Source organism: Panulirus ornatus, chromosome 20 (genome assembly GCF_036320965.1).
Source record: "Panulirus ornatus isolate Po-2019 chromosome 20, ASM3632096v1, whole genome shotgun sequence".
NCBI classification, from domain to species: domain Eukaryota; kingdom Metazoa; phylum Arthropoda; class Malacostraca; order Decapoda; family Palinuridae; genus Panulirus; species Panulirus ornatus.
This window is the reverse complement of record NC_092243.1, coordinates 76276887-76294585: the sequence shown is the minus strand read 5'-3', so window position 1 is coordinate 76294585 and position 17699 is coordinate 76276887. Positions and strand designations below refer to the sequence as shown.

At 42.5% G+C, this 17699-nt stretch overlaps 1 protein-coding gene across 1 annotated transcript in view; it reads left to right on the top strand.

Moving 5' to 3' along the window:
* The window catches only part of LOC139756156 (neuronal acetylcholine receptor subunit alpha-7-like), a 547320-nt gene that overhangs the window by 420198 nt on the left and 109423 nt on the right, over nucleotides 1–17699 (top strand). Inside the window, exon 5 of the mRNA XM_071675331.1 lies at nucleotides 9316–9496. Within this exon, the coding sequence (XP_071531432.1) occupies nucleotides 9316–9496 (181 nt within the window). The remainder of the gene's footprint in view (nucleotides 1–9315; nucleotides 9497–17699) is intronic.

The following is a 17699-nucleotide window of genomic DNA, read 5'->3' as shown; positions in this document are numbered from 1 at the left end:
AGATTGATTTGATAAACAGAGAAGATGTAGTGAAAGCTTTGCGGAAGATAAAAGCCGGCAAGGCGGCAAGTTTGGATGGTATTGCTGTGGAATTTACTATAAAAGGGGGCGACTGTGTTGTTGACTGGTTGATGAGGATATTCAATGTATGTATAGTTCATGGTGAAGTGCCTTAGGATTGGCGGAATGCATGTATAGTGCCATTGTACGAAGGCAAAGGGGATAAAAGTGAGTGTTCAAATTACAGAAGTATACATTTTTTTTAGTATTCCTGGGAAATTATATGGGAGGGTATTGATCGAGAGGGTCAAGGCATATACAGAACAGCAGATTGGGGAGGAGCAGTGTGGTCTCAGAAGTGGTAGAGGATGTGTGGACCAGGTGTTTGCTTTGAAGAATGTATGTGAGAAATACTTGGAAAAGCAGATGGATTTGTATGTAGCATTTATAGATCTGGAGTAGGCATATGATAGAGTTGATAAAGATGCTGTGGAAGGTATTAAGAGTATATGGTGTGGAAGGTAAGTTGCTAGATGCAATGAAAAGTTTTTATCGAGGATGTAAGGCATGTGTACGAGTAGGAGGAGAGGAGAGTGATTGGTTCCCAGTGAATGTCGGTTTGCGGCAGGGTTGTGTGATGTCTCCATGGCTGTTTAATTTCTTTACGGATGGGGTCGCTAGGGAGGTGAGTGCAAAAGTTTTGGAGAGAGGGGCAAGTATGCAGTCTGTTGTGGATGATAGAGCTTGGGAAAAGAGTCAGTTGTTGTTCGCTGATGATACAGCGCTGGTGGTTGATTCGGGTGAGAAACTGCAGAAGGCGCTGACTGAGTTTGGTGAAGCGTGTGAAAGAAGAAAGCTGAGAGTGAATGTAAATATTAGCAAGGTTATTAGGGTGAGTAGGGTTGAGGGACAAGCAAATTGGGAGGTAAGTTTGAATGGAGAAAACTTGGAGTAAGTGAAATGTTTTAGATAATGAGGATTTAAAGGAAACCTATTTTTGAGAAAATGCCAGAAATTGCAGGTTGTTTCAGCTCAAAAAATGTCTGTTTCGGAATTGAAGCTTAACATATTCAAACACTTCTAAATGATACCTTTTAAACGTATTCTAAGGCGACACGGAACCTGGAACATTTTCAGTTAGATTCATACCATAAGATACCTAACCTTGATCTTTAGCACGAGCACTGTATGGAGGTGTTTTAAGACAAATCCAAAAGTACTGAAATGCATAAGAAGCAAAATGTACTTTAGGAAGTTCTCTGATTATGCCATTTGCGAGTAATCAGTCAAGCTTCATTTATTAACCAATGAGGGAAAAAAATCCTTTATATTTATATATATAATTTTTTTTAGCAATATTCATCAGATCAATCAACTATTTTACCTAAGTCAGAAAATCCAAATATAAATCATTTTATCCATTACCAAGTCTAATAACTGCATAAAAGCTAATTGGAAAGAGAAAATTGAAATATCATTGGCCTCGTGTATACACTGGATATAATTAGGTTGGGAATTAACTTCTATTGGTTTCCGGCAACATTTATTTTTTTCCCGGAGATATAAATTTCGTACTTGTATTTGGCAGATTTTAGGGGATGGGGGGAATATAAATCTTTATTTTTGTCAATTACTGTCGTCGAAATTCGTTTTGAAAAAGATTAGTGTTTAAGTTTCAATATATTTCTTCAAGTGAAAATGAGACGAAAAAAATTCACAATCTTTGAAATCTAGACACACACACACACACAGCCTAGAAAGAAGATAAAGACACATGATAATCTATTCATGACAACCGACTGCAGGGATAAAAGAAAACGTATTGCACTTTATAGCCTCTCAACGAGGAAGAAACAAGAGTTGATAGATCTGCAAGATCGCCATGGATGATAACGAAAAGATATATGCAAGTCCATTAACGAAAGCCAGTAAGGTAATCCAAGGATATGCAGATCTTGATGTATGGTTGAAGTCAGTCTCTGTTGGTCCTAGAGTAGATTGTTATTTGATGAGAGTTGTGGCAGAGAGGCCCAGTGTTAATCGTCAAGCAAGGCGCGCAGCGATGGAGTGGCTACGCTCTAGTCCCGTCATTTTGGTCAACATTTCGTCGCAGGTACATAAGCATCTCTCTCTCTCTCTCTCTCTCTCTCTCTCTCTCTCTCTCTCTCTCTCTCTCTCTCTCTCTCTCTCTCTCTCTCTCCTCATTGGTCCATTCGTCTATCGGCCTCTTTCCTAACTGGTCCATCCCTCTACCAATCTCTGTATTTCTTCATCTATCTGCATATGAGTCTAACCTCTCTCTCTCTCTCTCTCTCTCTCTCTCTCTCTCTCTCTCTCTCTCTCTCTCTCTCTCTCTCTCTCTCTCCCTGTCGCTCATCCTCTCCTCCACCACTAGACTCTACTCTATTAGCATATTTATATGTCATCGAATACCTAATCCCTCATGAGAATCATCTCGACCCTCCATCCATTGCACACACACACACACACACACACACACACACACATGCCCATCCACTTTCCACCCACAAAGAGAGACGGTCTTCTTCAACTTCAAAGAGGAGACAGACGGTGGTGTTTGCCAGCCAGGCAGGCATCCCAACCCTGGAGAGCAGCAGCAAGGATGGCTTGTACAACTGTAGCCTCACCTCGCCTCCAGATCCACCCGAAGACCTTTGATCTATCCCTCTGTGACATTTTGACATTCATGGAAACTGCGTCTTAAGAGCTGCCATCCTATTTCCATGTAGGCAAAGGCTGTAGTGGAGCCGATGGTAATATGCTATTCCAGGGAGATGGAACAGGACAGGGAATGGAACTATCGGTGATACTCTGTTCTACGGTGATGGAAGGGAGAGGAGGGGCTGGAACCATCGATGATACTCTGTTCCAAGGTGAATGAAGAGAGCAGGGACTGGAACAGTGGGTAATGTTCTGTTTTCCAGTTATGGAAGAGAGCAGGGACTGGAACAGTGGGTAATACAGAGTTCTCCGGTTATGGAAGAATGCTGGGAGAGTAAAGGGGAAATGATTGCCAAGAGACTTGAAACTTTTCTCCCATCTGGAAATGTGCTCGGCGAAAGGACAGAGCGCTTTCCATATTTTCTCTCACTCACTCACCCTTCAGCAGGGACTTTGATCGGATGTCTTGATTCCTGCCCGATTCATGGACTATTTTCTCTGGACGCTATTTGCTGGTCGTTATTTGATGAACGTTATGTAATGGACGTTAATTGCTGGACGTTATTTGTTGGACATTATTTTCTGGGTGTTATTTACTGGACACAGTTTAATGAACGTTATTTACTGGACAGTATTTGATGGAAGCTATTTTCTGGGCGTTACTTACAGAACGGTATTTGCTGAAAGTATTCTGCTGGACATTATTGGTAGGTCGTTATTTGCTGGACGTATTTTTTATTATTTACTAGATATTTAATGACATTATTTGCTGGACGTTGTTTAATAGACATTGTTTGATGTTATTTACATGACGTTATTTGCCTGACGTATTTTGTAAACGTTGTTCACTGGAAGTAAATGTTATTGGCCAGACTTCTTTTTTTTTTTTTTTTTTTTTTTTGCTAGAACTCATTAATGCCAAAAGCATTGGAAACGATATGGATCAATACATTTCCATCTACGTACGTTATTTACGGGCTAGGTCGTTTATATGTATATCAGTAAATGAATATAATCTTTTCACTGTTTAGCGTAAACATTTTCATTAACTTTACGTTAGGCAATTAAACGACGTGCGTTTACCTGTTTAGAATTGGTTATGACTCCAGTCTATACCCTGTTTCATCAGGTCTTGGTCAGAATCCATCCAGTACTGCCTCCCTACATTCCATCTACGGGAGCAGCTATGACGATAACCCACCCAATATGTTCACCTTGAACCTCACGAACACCTCTCTCTCTCTCTCTCTCTCTCTCTCTCTCTCTCTCTCTCCCGATGCCTATCTAGCTCGCACATTACCCGGGTAAATCCGTTCACCCGAGCGCCTGCCAAGCGCCGCTTCAGGCACAACCTTGAGGGTCGACCCCGAGGACCTGAAGGTTATATGACCCTTTAAGCACGAGGGTACGACCCCTTAGGTGCGACAGAACGACCCTTGAGGACATGATGACATGACAGAGAGAGAGAGAGAGAGAGACAGACAGACAGACAGACAGAAACACATTTCTTCCCTGATGCACATAATAATCACAGCAAACATTCCCTTCGTTAGCATCGTAACAGTTCGTTAAATCTCATCGTTCATCACAACACTAAGTTCGTTATGCCCTCGCTTGTCCGATGTTGACATACAGTGTTACGCCACACCACACGTCTGCCATCTCCACCCCTACCCCCAACCCCCAATCACCCAGAGCCAGCCGTCCGTACACATGTTCCGTAATCAAGTACGTACGTACCGAATCACATTAAGCACATGTCTCGTGTCAGGTGGAAATGTAATCTGTTTCACATATGTCAATGATTTACCCATCCTCAATTTATGGTCCAAGATTGAGCATCAGGCACATCATATACGTTGTTTGTGACGTCATTCGGTCAGAGATCTACCGTACTGCTGTACCAGGATGTATAACAAAACTTCTCTGATAACAGCCCAGTATATGGTGTTGATGTCGGCTGAGTCTTCAACATATAAACTGAAAATTGTTGTCACAAAAATGCCCATTGGATACATTTGCAGTACCAGTTGTAAACTTGAGTTCAGTACGTGTTTATATACGTACTTGCGTGAAGATAGACGGACACTAGGGCTGGGGAGATATGAGGGGTGATGGTAGACAGGCAGGGTAGAATGGAATGTAGTAGAGAGTGGGGGTAACGTCCGTACATTTCTACTGTGCTGTCGAAAAGGAAGTGGTAAGAATATTTCCCACATTTATTATGTCATTTAGAGAAAGTGTGGGGCATTTAGAGCGTGGTTGAGAGAGCAGAAGAGGGTGTTTTGAAATGGTTTGGGCACATGGAGAGAATGAGTGAGGAAAGATTGACCAAGAGGATATATGTGTCGGAGGTGTAGGGAACGAGAAGTGGAAGACCAAATTGGAGGTGGAAAGATGGAGTGAAAAAGATTTTGTGTGATCGGGGCCTGAACATGCAGGAGGGTGAAAGGCGGGCAAGGAATAGAGTGAATTGGATCGATGTGGTATACCGGGGTTGACGTGCTGTCAGTGGATTGAATCAGGGCATGTGAAGCGTCTGTGGTAAACCATGGAAAGTTGTGTGGGGCCTGGATGTGGAAAGGGAGCTGTGGTTTCGGGCATTATTGCATGACAGCTAGAGACTGAGTGTGAACGACTAGGGCCTTTGTTGTCTTTTCCTAGTGCTACCTCGCACACATGAGGGGAGAGGGGGATGGTATTCCATGTGTGGCGAGGTGGCGATGGGAATGAATAAAGGCAGACAGTGTGAATTGTGTGCATGGGTATATATGTATGTGTCTGTGTGTGTATATATATGTGTACATTGAGATGTATAGGTATGTATATTTGCGTGTGTGGACGTGTATGTATATACATTGTGTATGGGGGTGGGTTCGGCCATTTCTTTCGTCTGTTTCCTTGCGCTACCTCGCAAACGCGGGAGACAGCGACAAAGCAAAATAAATGAATAAGTATATATATACTGTTAATTCCATAGTTAGGGCAACTAACGATACTCATATTTTTAAAATAGAGAATTAGTCTTTTTGATGCTCAGGAAATTCTCGAGTCTTCCGTCTATGTCTCATGAAAAATGGACTCCTCCTCCCTCAATAACCAGGCGGCTCACTGCGTGATGAATTATCATCGCCTAAACACTTTCAATATTACCCCACAATATATCCCTGTGACCCATCGGAACCGACCGAAACGTTAAGATATTTTCCCATAGTTTCATTCACATGTGTGTGTACATGTGATCTCTCTCACCTATTGCTAAAGATGATGCATTCCTTGTTATCTCAGACTCGTTATCATCTGTGAACGATGTATTACTGTAATCTTCGCTATCATTTCTGATCATCTGCTGGCCCCTGGACCAGCCGGGTCATCAGCTGACACTGGAATTACATATTAAGTTCCTGGAGCAGGGCCAGGGGACACTCAGTCTTCTGTTACTGGAATACATGCAACGCTGTCTCCACCAACAGAGGCAGAAATATGCAATATATTTGTATTGTGATAATAATGACAATAATGAATATAGTAATAACAATAATGATAACGAAAATGATGAAATCGATGATAATAATAATAGTAATAGTAATAATGATAGTAATAACAATAATGATAATAGTAATAATAAATGATAATAATGATAATGATAATAATAATAATGATAATGATAGTAATAATGATAGTGCTAAAGATAATGATTATTATTATTGATTATTATTATTATTGAGACTGATAGAAAAAAATATTAAGCCATATAACTTTCTCAACGTGGGCTGAATATTCTCTCCAAAATACTGACAACCATACATGCTACGTGGCCTCTCAAGATCATCCTGGGATGAAGGGAAACTTACACTCTCGAACATAGCAAAGACCAGCAACTCTGATGTTATGAAAAGGAACATTGACATGTGCCTACCAGTGTGTGTGTATGTGTGTGTGTTAAGTCTCGTTTTCTATTCCACCGAAGTAGTCAGCCCATACATTATGTCTGGAGTGTCATACATAGAGTGTCTGTTTCTTTTCGGTCATCAAATACCAAGTCATAATCCTTGATGTCTTCAAACAGCCATATTCCCCTCGACATTTCTTAACTAGTGTAACTATGTCCCTTATCTGTCATATGCCCATAATGATCCTCTCTCAACATAATTCAAATGAGAAATGACATTTATTGAGGGATATTTACATTATATGAAGCGATGAACGAAAAGTGTATTTGGGTAATTTTTCCTTAACTCAAATATCTCATCTTTATTCACCCAGTATAAAATGTTTATTTCCAAAGGATTTTTTTCTTATATACACACACACACACACACACACACACACACACACACACACACACACACACACACACACACAACGTTCAGCAAGTTGGTCAAAATGTGTGGTAATGTTACCTGGTTATGTGGAAGCAAACATTCAGCTTTGAGTGAGCCAGTGTTCTGATTGGCTGATGTTGTGTTGCATACTCAGTGTTGCTTATGAAGTGTCAAAATTGTGGGTGTCGTCTGCATTGGAGAGAACTTTGATTTTATGGTCTCCAAGGTGTGATGGGAGGTCACGTAGGAGGAGACTGAAGAAGGCTAGAGAAAGAACTGCTCCTTGGGTGACTCCATTGTAGATTTTGTGTTTTTTTTGTCATTTTTGAAGAGGTACTATCAAGTATTTCTTATAAGGATATGTCTGGGTAGCAAGGCGAATATTATATATATATATATATATATATATATATATATTCCTAACCAAAATTAACTTCCTCTTGCGTTGTACAAATTGCCAGAAATTCCGTGTACAATATATCTTTTCAGGTTTTCATGTGTTCATTGTGTTGAAGCATAAGATTAAAACTGAGTCAAAAATGTTTCCAGCGTATGCATAACATTCTCACAATTATATATTCTTTTCCCTGCTATAATATCATTGTGAAGTGGTTAGGTAAAACTCTTGTGCCCAAATCCCATTAAACCCAGGTTTTCACCCTGTTATTTACAATGGTATTGTACGTTAAGCATATTATATCTATGTTCTCCATTGAAGGTGGCCAGCCTTACTTTGAAAAAACATGTGGAGTTGGGATATTACCCATTTTCTATTTTTGTTGATCACTGTTTATCAAAGCAAATGAAGTTGATCAAAAAATAAGAAAGTTCCTTCGGCAATCGTTATGTTAAAGATAGATAGATTTCCTCTGTACTCTTTAGTTTGAGTAATCTTGTTAAGTATGACTCTGCTGAAGACTTGGAGTATGACCTCCACTCCCTCATCCTTTAAAAGAGCAACGACCCTTCTGTCTCCTACTAAAAGAAATCCTTCCGTCCACCTACGTCAGTGACTCTATGAAGTGTTTATGACGACTGTGTCTTGCTTCCTTAACAACTTCCTTCTACTGTAAGATCTTCTCCAGTCTTATCACAGATAGGAGACTCTTTCTACTCGAAGATCTTCCCCAGTCTTATCTCTGATAGGAACTACTACTGCTGTGAGATCTTCCCCAACCTTACCACCGATGGGAAACTCATACTGTAAGGTCTTCCCTAGTCTTATCTGATAGGAGACTCCTGTTGCATGGTCTTCCCCGGTCTTATCACTGATAAGAGACTCCTACTGTAAGGTCTTCCCCAATCTTATCTGATAGGAGACTCCTTCTATAGTAAATCATTCCTAATCTTATCACTAAAAGCAGAATCTTTTTTTCCCCTAATCTTATCACTGCCAATAAAGTAGTTCTGCTGGTTCATAGCATTAAGAAGAAAGTATTTCCGCCGACCATCACGAAACTTCATTGTACCTGTACTTTCTTGGTGACTTTAACTACATCTACCACCTGACTGGCTTCTTTTCACTCCACATATTGAATAAATGAAGGATCTCTATCGGCCCCTTATGAACTCTTAGCTGGTACGTTTCTCCTCCTTCACTATACAGTACATTTCTTTTGACATTTGGTATCGAGATGACAATATGTAAACTATTCAACGTTTTAGCCTTAACCATAGAAAAAGGATATTCCATAAGTTAATAGAGACATATCCAACTCCTTCCAGCGTTACCTGGACTTTTCCAGAACTCGAACAGTTAATTCTCTCTCTCTCTCTCTCTCTCTCTCTCTCTCTCTCTCTCTCTCTCTCTCTCTCTCTCTCTCTCTCTCTACTGGTTTTTTCCCTATTTCTATAGTAATATTTCCACTTTCGCTCTATCTTGTTAGATTTCAGGTAGGTTTACTTGACCAAGGTATGGTTTTTCTTCCATTCTTTTTCCTGCAACTGTTGCTGCTGGAGGGAGTGGTGGATAAGGAGAGAACCTTCTTTCTCTTCCAACTCTGCCTCATCTACTTAGTACACGAACAAATAACAGGCCCTCTGTTGTCTGTCTTTTCCACGTAACTTCATGTACTCCCACTCCTTCAGAATAACATAGCCCTTCCTCCTCCTTCTCCTTCTCTCCTCCACCTTCTCTCCTCCTCCTCTTCCTCCTCCTCCCCTCCAACATTCTGGTGTACCTCAGGCACTTACCCACTTAAAACAAATTTCTGTTTTCCTTACCCTGCACAACCACCTCCCCATTGTCACAAAGACCCGTCCCCGAGTCCACCAGACTAACGCAGATCGTGTCTGTTCCTCCATGCAGCGCTGACGAAGGCTTCTCCAGCACCTATCCGACAAACGTAGTGGTGGCCAACACGGGGCTCTGCACCTACATCCCTCCTGGGATCTTCCTCTCCACCTGTCGCATCGACATCACCTGGTACCCCTTCGACGACCAGAAGTGTAACATGAAGTTCGGCTCCTGGACCTACGACTCTGCCAAGGTCTGTGTCTCTATCTTGATCTTATCGTTATCTTAGGTTTGACTCTCGACACATGGACGTCACATCTCCCTCAGCGCAGGATAAGAAAGGTAAGACAGGTCTTCAAACCCTCACGGGTATCCATTTTAACAAACCCCTAAGGCAAAAACCACAAATAGTATCATATTCCTCAAATAAGTCGAAATGAATAATAGTGGAGAATAAAGTTCACCAGATAAATGGGTTAAAAATGCCATAATGCTTCCTAGAATACTTGGAATAAAGCGCAATAAAAAGATATATATAATTAAGTGAAATTCATAGAAATCCTGGCACTTCAAAGGCTTGGCATTGGACTGGAATTGGAAGAATTTGGGACACATTATAAAAGATATAGATGGTAAACTACAGATAGAAAATTCACAAAGTGAATGCGATGAAAATCTCTCTCTTATTTGCTCACTGTTGTTCCCTTCCTCTTAATCTTTCCTCTATCTGTGCATTTGTTCATATTACTCACTGCATCACTACTCATGTACCCCTACTTGGTTCATCACTAGTCCTCTGCCCCTACCTAATTCATCACCGTTCTTCTCCACCTTACTCACTCCATCACTACTCCTCTACACCTTGCTCATCACTGTTACTCCACACCTCACTCACTTTATCACTGCCTCTCTACCCCCTCCTCACCCCATTACTGCTCCTTTACCCATTACTCACTCCATCACTGCTGCTCTACCCTCTGCTCACCCCATCACTGCCACTCTACCACCTACTCACCACATCACAACTGCCCTTTACCTTACTCATTTTTCTATTACTCCTCTACTTTTCCTACTCATTCCTGTAACTCTGATGAATTTGTTCTCTTCTCTCCCGGTTCCACTTCGAACGGGAGAACAAAGCTACAGGCTTTCCTTTTCCTACCCACTTCTCATTATCGCCACTCGACGTCTTCCACACCCTCCCCTGTCGTTTCTCCTTTAGTCGATTCGCTCAGTATTCTGGTAATGTTCCTTTATTCCTGAATTCACTTTTGTTATTACTTTGAACCTTTCTATATAAACTCTTCTCGTGTTTCATCTATTTCCTCTATTGTATATTTACCATCTCTTTCCTCTGTTGTGCTGAATCACCTTATCTCCACCTATCTCTTTCTACTTAACATAACCACTAACATTTCTCTCTAGTTCTCTCTTTTTTTTTTTTTTTTTTACGTTGGAGGTTTCAGTCACGGAAAAATATCCACAGCAAGGCCAGGCCGTAAATGAAATATATAGAGCTTAGTTAAAGGGAAAAAGAAAAAAAAATATTTACGAATTTTGGGGTAAGTTAAAAACCTATCTTTTGTTAATGAGCCAAATCATAGTTATTGGGAAAGACATTAGAAGGTAGAGATACCTAGAGCTTCGAGGTGTAGGGAAAGAAACAGTTATCAAAACGACCCACCCTTGAATTGCCAACTGTCACACAGTAATCATGTGACGTAGCAGCTTGCAGAGTATTGCGTGGTCTAGTTAGTGGTTGGGGGCACACAAGCAGTCAGCTCTTGGGAACAAAAACCAAAGTGATACCAACAGAAGAGGAAAAGTGAACCAACATAGCGAAGTAAGACAAGGGGGGTCAAGTTTTGAAGTTCGCCTGGGAGAGTTTGTAAGCCGGCTACTTCCGACTCAAATCCGTCAAGCAAGCATACTGAGCTGGAACCATTCCAGATGTGGGAACAGTATCCCATACTAGGACGAATCAGTCCCTTGTGTAAACGGACCAACTGTTCAGAAGGGAAAAAATCGACATATAAACTGGACTCTCAGATTTTTCGAGGCAGACTTAGCTATTTCCATAATGTGGGGTTTCCAAGGTAGAGTGATTGTTACAGTAATAAGAATGTTCATTGAGCCAAGTTGTGGAATCACAGTACCGTCAAAGGAGAAAGAAAATTTGTGAAGGATTTTCGAGAGAGAGACTGGCAGAGAATATCACTACTCGTTTGCTTTTACTCACTCATTCATCATCATTCACTGCTCATCCTTTATCAACACTCTCCTGTTCCTCATCGTCTTTCCATCACTCTCATTCACGTGCGCCTCGTCAGATGAAGCCATCTGTATCTACCCTGTCATAAACTCATCATAACGAGAGAAATGCATTTGCTTCCCTCGCTTCATGGCCGGAGTAACATTGAAAAAAAGCCCCAGGAATAAAAATGAACTGAAGCTCCAGGCCAGACCGACATCTGACTCGCAAGGAAAAAAAGATTAATTCTATGAATCATAATGAGGAACTCTGCCTCGAATTCGGTCATAAATGTGGTAGAATTATTAGTCACATGTGTATCTCCTCGTATGTGGGTCGTCATGTTATCTTCTCCCTTACCGTGTTCCCCCCGAAGTCTCTAGCGACCCCCTCGTTTTCTAAGGTTGTCTCCAGATAAGTGTCTGACGAGGTAGAGGCGAAGGTAGAGTCCCATATCATCATCTGCCTGCCTCGGACATCACCCATCCCTACAACGCAACAAACACCGTTTTAACTCATCCTAAGACCCATTATGCCCACGATGCAGCTACCATAAAGTCACCGAACACTTACCACTCAGCTGCCCTGCACTCTGTACACATAGACGCACACACAACACAACACGTTATGACCTGTGGTCCCGACCGGTGGACGTGGCCAGCTTCCTCAGAGCTGCAGGAACCTCATAACAATATAAAAGATTCCTGGGACAAGGAGGTAAGATATATATATATATATATATATATATATATATATATATATATATATAGAGAGAGAGAGAGAGAGAGAGAGAGAGAGAGAGAGAGAGAGAGAGAGAGAGAGAGAGAGTGACGTGTCATTATGACCTGGCTTGTCAGTTTTGCTTAATCAAGTCAACGTTGACCTGAGGTTTTTCCTGGATATATTACTCCTTGCCTCACCTCTCTGTCAGTTTGCTGGAAGATGTGATAAACGACAGGTCTTACAGCTACGCTTTCATTTCTCTTGCGTTTCCTGAAACTCGAAAGTCTATCTGAAGTGAGCGTTTAAACGTCCTTATCATTTATTCAAGATAACTTTTTCTCCCAGAACTTCATTGTCTACTTCCTGGAAAATGTTGGACTTGAATTTTGTCGACAGTTTTAAATTCAAACATCTTTTTTTAGTAAAATGTAAAAAATAAAATGCAAATTTCCTGTCACAAAGCGCTTTACTATTTTTTCTTTAAATGTCTATTGACGAGCCTCAAGGGCGACCATGAGTGTCAGGTACTTTTGTTTTTCGGCTTCCCCCCCCCCAAAAAAAAAAAAAAACAATGCGCACCTCCGAGTCACTTACTATGTAGAGCGAGACCTTCAATTAGATAAGTCAGATTACCTGTGTTTTATAACAAGCTTCTCTTCATAACTGGGTGGTAACCATATACAAGTGACGCAAAGTATATGAAGAAAAACGGCATTTGATATTGCTTAATAGATGGAAAGGATATAGCTTTTAAGTGACCATAATTCTACCCGATTTCTGGAGGACAGAGAGCGAACTGGAAACCATGGATGATATAGTCCTGGATTTCCTCAAACAGGAAACCAAGATGATTTAGTAATATAAGAGGAATATACAGCCATAGCTTATTCCTCCAGACGGCGTAGCGAGTTCGTCCAGGAGGTAAACGCGTGTTAGGGGAGGTAATGCTGCTGGAACGTCCGAGGGAAGGCTGGAAACATTCCCATTTTCGCCTCTCTCTTTCTCTCCTCCAGGACGGCGCACTGGAACACGCTAGAAGAATGGATATGGGACTCTATAAGTCTACGAGAACTGAAAGCAAGAGGCGGTAGTCAAGTCATCGACAGCGAATTCTTCAGAAGATAATCTGTTCTCTGTAGAAGACGATGTCGGCGAAATCAGTCAATAAGACAAACGTCCTTGATCAATGCTTTCAGTTTCTGTGTTTACCTTTTTTTACCCCTTTGCCCGCCCGTGTGGTTATGATGCGACTACAGCCACAGAGAAGGGCAGGTGAGACACACAACTCCCAGCTACAGTAAAGGACTCAAATGAGAACGATGCTCGCAGAAATGATCATTTTCTTCTCTTGTTGAACCAGAGAACGTCCTCGGCGCAGCACAAGTGTACTTGAGGGTGTACAGAATAGAGTGCATCCTCGCTTGACGTTGTGGGGAATAGATTACACCCACGCTTGATGTTGTAGAGAACAGATGATACACTGTTGAGGACGTAGAGAACAGAGCACACACTCACTTGAGGCTGTGTAGAACAAAGTCCACTCTCGCTTGAGGTTGTAACAGTTGAAGGAGAGGCGACCCAACTTCTGACATAGCAACACAACCTTTGGCATGGCAACACAACCTTTGGCATGGCAACACAACCTTTGGCATGGCAACACAACTTTTGGCATGGCAGTACAACCTTTGGCATGGCAACACAGCCTTTGGCATGGTAATACAACCTTCGACATAGCGAAACAACTTCTGATTTAGCAACACAACCCCTGACATGGAAACGCAGCCACTGACATGGCAACACAACCTTTGACAAGGCAGTAGAACCTCTAACATAGGAACACAACTTCTTACATGGCAACACAACCTCTGTCATAATCTCTGACATGATGTTACAAGGGAAGGTTTGAGTATGTGCAGACTCGTCAGCACAACGTCTCCCAGACGTTAACACACAGATGAAACAACGGTGCCAACACGGTTATATCTTCTCAGGGACAATGTGGCTACCACACCAAGTCACGCCACACCACACACCACCACACCACACCACACCACCCATACAGAACCACACTGTTGTTTTTTCCTTGATAAAGAAGACGTTACACCGAAAGGCAACAGGTAACAGTGTGTGTGTGTGTGTGTGTGTGTGTGTGTGTGTGTGTGTGTGTGTGTGTGTGTGTGTGTGTGTGCGCGCGCGCGCGCGCGCGCGCGCGCGCGCGTCTGGCACTGGGACTTAGCCATGTGATAAACATAACATTTCGACGCTCTCATTGACATTTGACACCAGAGTCTCGGCCGGCCGTCACACCCTCACTGCTTGAGAACAAAACCAATGAGGAAGGAAAGGTCTTCCTCATTACACAAAGAGGACTTCCCGTCCTATAGGGAGGATGAACACCACCTCATAACCCTCCCATGACCTCCCTATGGCAACCATGACTCCGTCACGGCGTCACAAGCCAGAGTAACGACAGGGCGTAACGCTGTGCAGATTGTTACAACAACAGACGTAACATGAACCAAGAACTTACTCGTCAGACTCTTTAACTGATGAAACATTAAACACTTGACATTTACCAGAGATCAATGCCGACCCTGTGTGTGTCTGTGTGTCTCAGGTGAACAATCCTTCCCAGATAATATGCTAAATTCTAATCTATGACATTTCTCTATGAAGAGAATTTCTCAGAATTTCACGAATTGGTAGAATTAAAGTCGTTTGGAGAATGACACGGTTTCCTGATGGTGACACAGCCTTGTTCTGAACCGTATTCTTCTGTAACTCATAATGAAACCTAGCGCTGTAATAGTTACAGAAAAGTGAGGTTCAGAACAGAGCTGTATTATTCAAAAAGCAAGATCATCTTTACCCTACACAATATACAGTACACACTTCTTACCAGACACAAGATTCAGTACACACTTCTTGCCCGACACAAAATACAGTACATAGTACACAGTTCTAATTAGCTGTAGACTAAAATCGTAGTTTACCATCACTAAACTCTCCAACTAGCCCAGCTAGCATCAGTCCTTCCCCTCCGTCAGAGGAAATTATGAGTTTCCTCGTCTCATCCGGATTGATTTCCCATGTCTTCCTCTCTGAGCCCCATCATCGCCCGCCCTCGTCAACTCCTCAACGCTCAGGCAAGAAACTTTTTCCTCCCATTAACACCGGCTCACCTGGACTGCTGTTTTTCTCACATATCTTTAGAAAAAAGAAAAAAAAAAGCGAACTTTGCCAAACCAATTCCTTCAGAAGTCGTGAAGCTGTGAAGCTGTGAAGCAGTGAATCTGTGAAGCCGTGAAGCAGTGAATCTATGAGGTCGTGAAACAAGGAAACCAACTGGCCCGAGTAAGGAAGAATATTTACACATACCTAACCCAACAGGTATCCCTCCCACCTGTCTCTAATGGCTGAGGGACCACGTCTCCTGTTGTCATATCCCTCTCTTGAACCACGTCTCCTCTTGCAACATCCTTCTGTTGAACCAAATCTCCTGTTGTAACATCCCTCTACTAAGCCAGCTATCACATTGTTACATCCTTCTGTTGAGCTATGTCTCATGTAGTGACAATCGATCTGTTGAGTCACAGCTGTTTTGACATCCTATCTGTTGAACCGCATCTCCTGTTGTAACATCCCATCTATTGAGACATCTGTTGTGACATCCTTCTTTTTTTTTTTTGAACCACATATCCCGTTGTGACATGCTTCTGTTGAATTACATTTGTTGTGACATGCCTTCCGTTGACCACATCTCCTGTTGTAACATCCCATCTGTTAAACCACATCCCCTGTTATATCCTATCTGTTGAATCACATATGTTGCGACATCCCTCTGTTGAATCATATCTGTTGTGACATCCTCCTGTTGAATCACATCACATGCGATGACGTCTCATGTGCTGAACAGCATTTCCCGTTGCGACATCCCCCTGTTGTGGGAGACGACCTGGCTCGGGGTCTGTTACCATGGTGACATCCTGGAGATAAGCTGATTACAGTGATTTTGCTACACGTTGCTGAGTCTCACTGCAAGACCTTGCCCTCCCGTCCCCAGCCCCGTGTGTGTACACGGGCCTTCCCACACGGGCCTCCCCTGACGGGTCTCTTGTGAGCCACACACGTGCCATGATGACCTGACAGGTCTGTTGTAACCCCCTGGTACCACGCCCTTCCTTCGCCTGTGACTTGACGTGTAGTAGCTTTCAATACAAGCCACATGACCCGAACAGTTCATGATGATATGAGTGACCTCTGGTCGGCACACCTGTTAGGTGTTTACTGAGGCAGATGTATAATCAGCTGTTCACCGAGGCAGATGTACCAACAGCTGTTCACTGAGGCAGATGTACCAACAGCTGTTTACTGAGGCAGATGTACCAACAGCTGTTCACTGAGGCAGATGTACCAACAGCTGTTCACTGAGGCAGATGTACCAACAGCTGTTTACTGAGGCAGATGTACCAACAGCTGTTCACTGAGGCAGATGTACCAACAGCTGTTCACTGAGGCAGATGTACCAACAGCTGTTTACTGAGGCAGATGTACCAACAGCTGTTCACTGAGGCAGATGTACCAACAGCTGTTCACTGAGGCAGATGTACCAACAGCTGTTCACTGAGGCAGATGTACCGACAGCTGTTCACTGAGGCAGATGTACCAGCGACTGAGAACCTGGTGCGTCAATGAGGGAGCTTTTGTCATTCATGCGCTTAAATTATGCTGCTGAAATTCAGGCTGGAAAATTATATGAGGTCATAATGCAGAGGTCATAATGCAGAGGTCATAATGCTTCCGGCATGACGACTTAAAGCGTGCACACACACACACACACACACACACACACACACACACACACACACACACACCGCAAACAGAAGGAACAAAGGACGCCACACACACACACACACACACACACACACACACACCGCAAACAGGAGGAACAAGGACGCATGTCAGTGGGGTCATTTCCAAATGGGTCGAGGTAACCAGCGGAGTGCCATAGGGTTCTAGTTTTGGTATCTATGATCTACATTAATGACGTGCCTGACGGTGTGTCGTCCTACCTGAATATGTTTGCAGATGATGCAAAGGTCATGAGGGAAGAGGGGAAGATTGCATCAACGTACAAAGGGACCTAAACAAACTTCAAAGTTGGTCTGAAACTTGGTTGATGAAATTCATTCATAGCAAATGTAAATTAATGAGAACAGGACAAAGTGAAAGACGGCCTCGGTATGATTATTATCCAGCAGGGAATAAACTTCAGGATTTTGTGTATTCGAGAGGATGCGAGAGTCGAAATCGTCCCTGATCTGTAGCCAGAATCTCGCATGAGGGAGAGAAACTGTCTCCTGGCAAATGTCAGAATAGCTTCTCAGTATATGGACAAAGAAATATTCAATGAACTATCAATGCCATCTTCAAGGCCAAAATTAGAATGTTTCTCAAATTTGTGTCTGTATCTAATGTAACA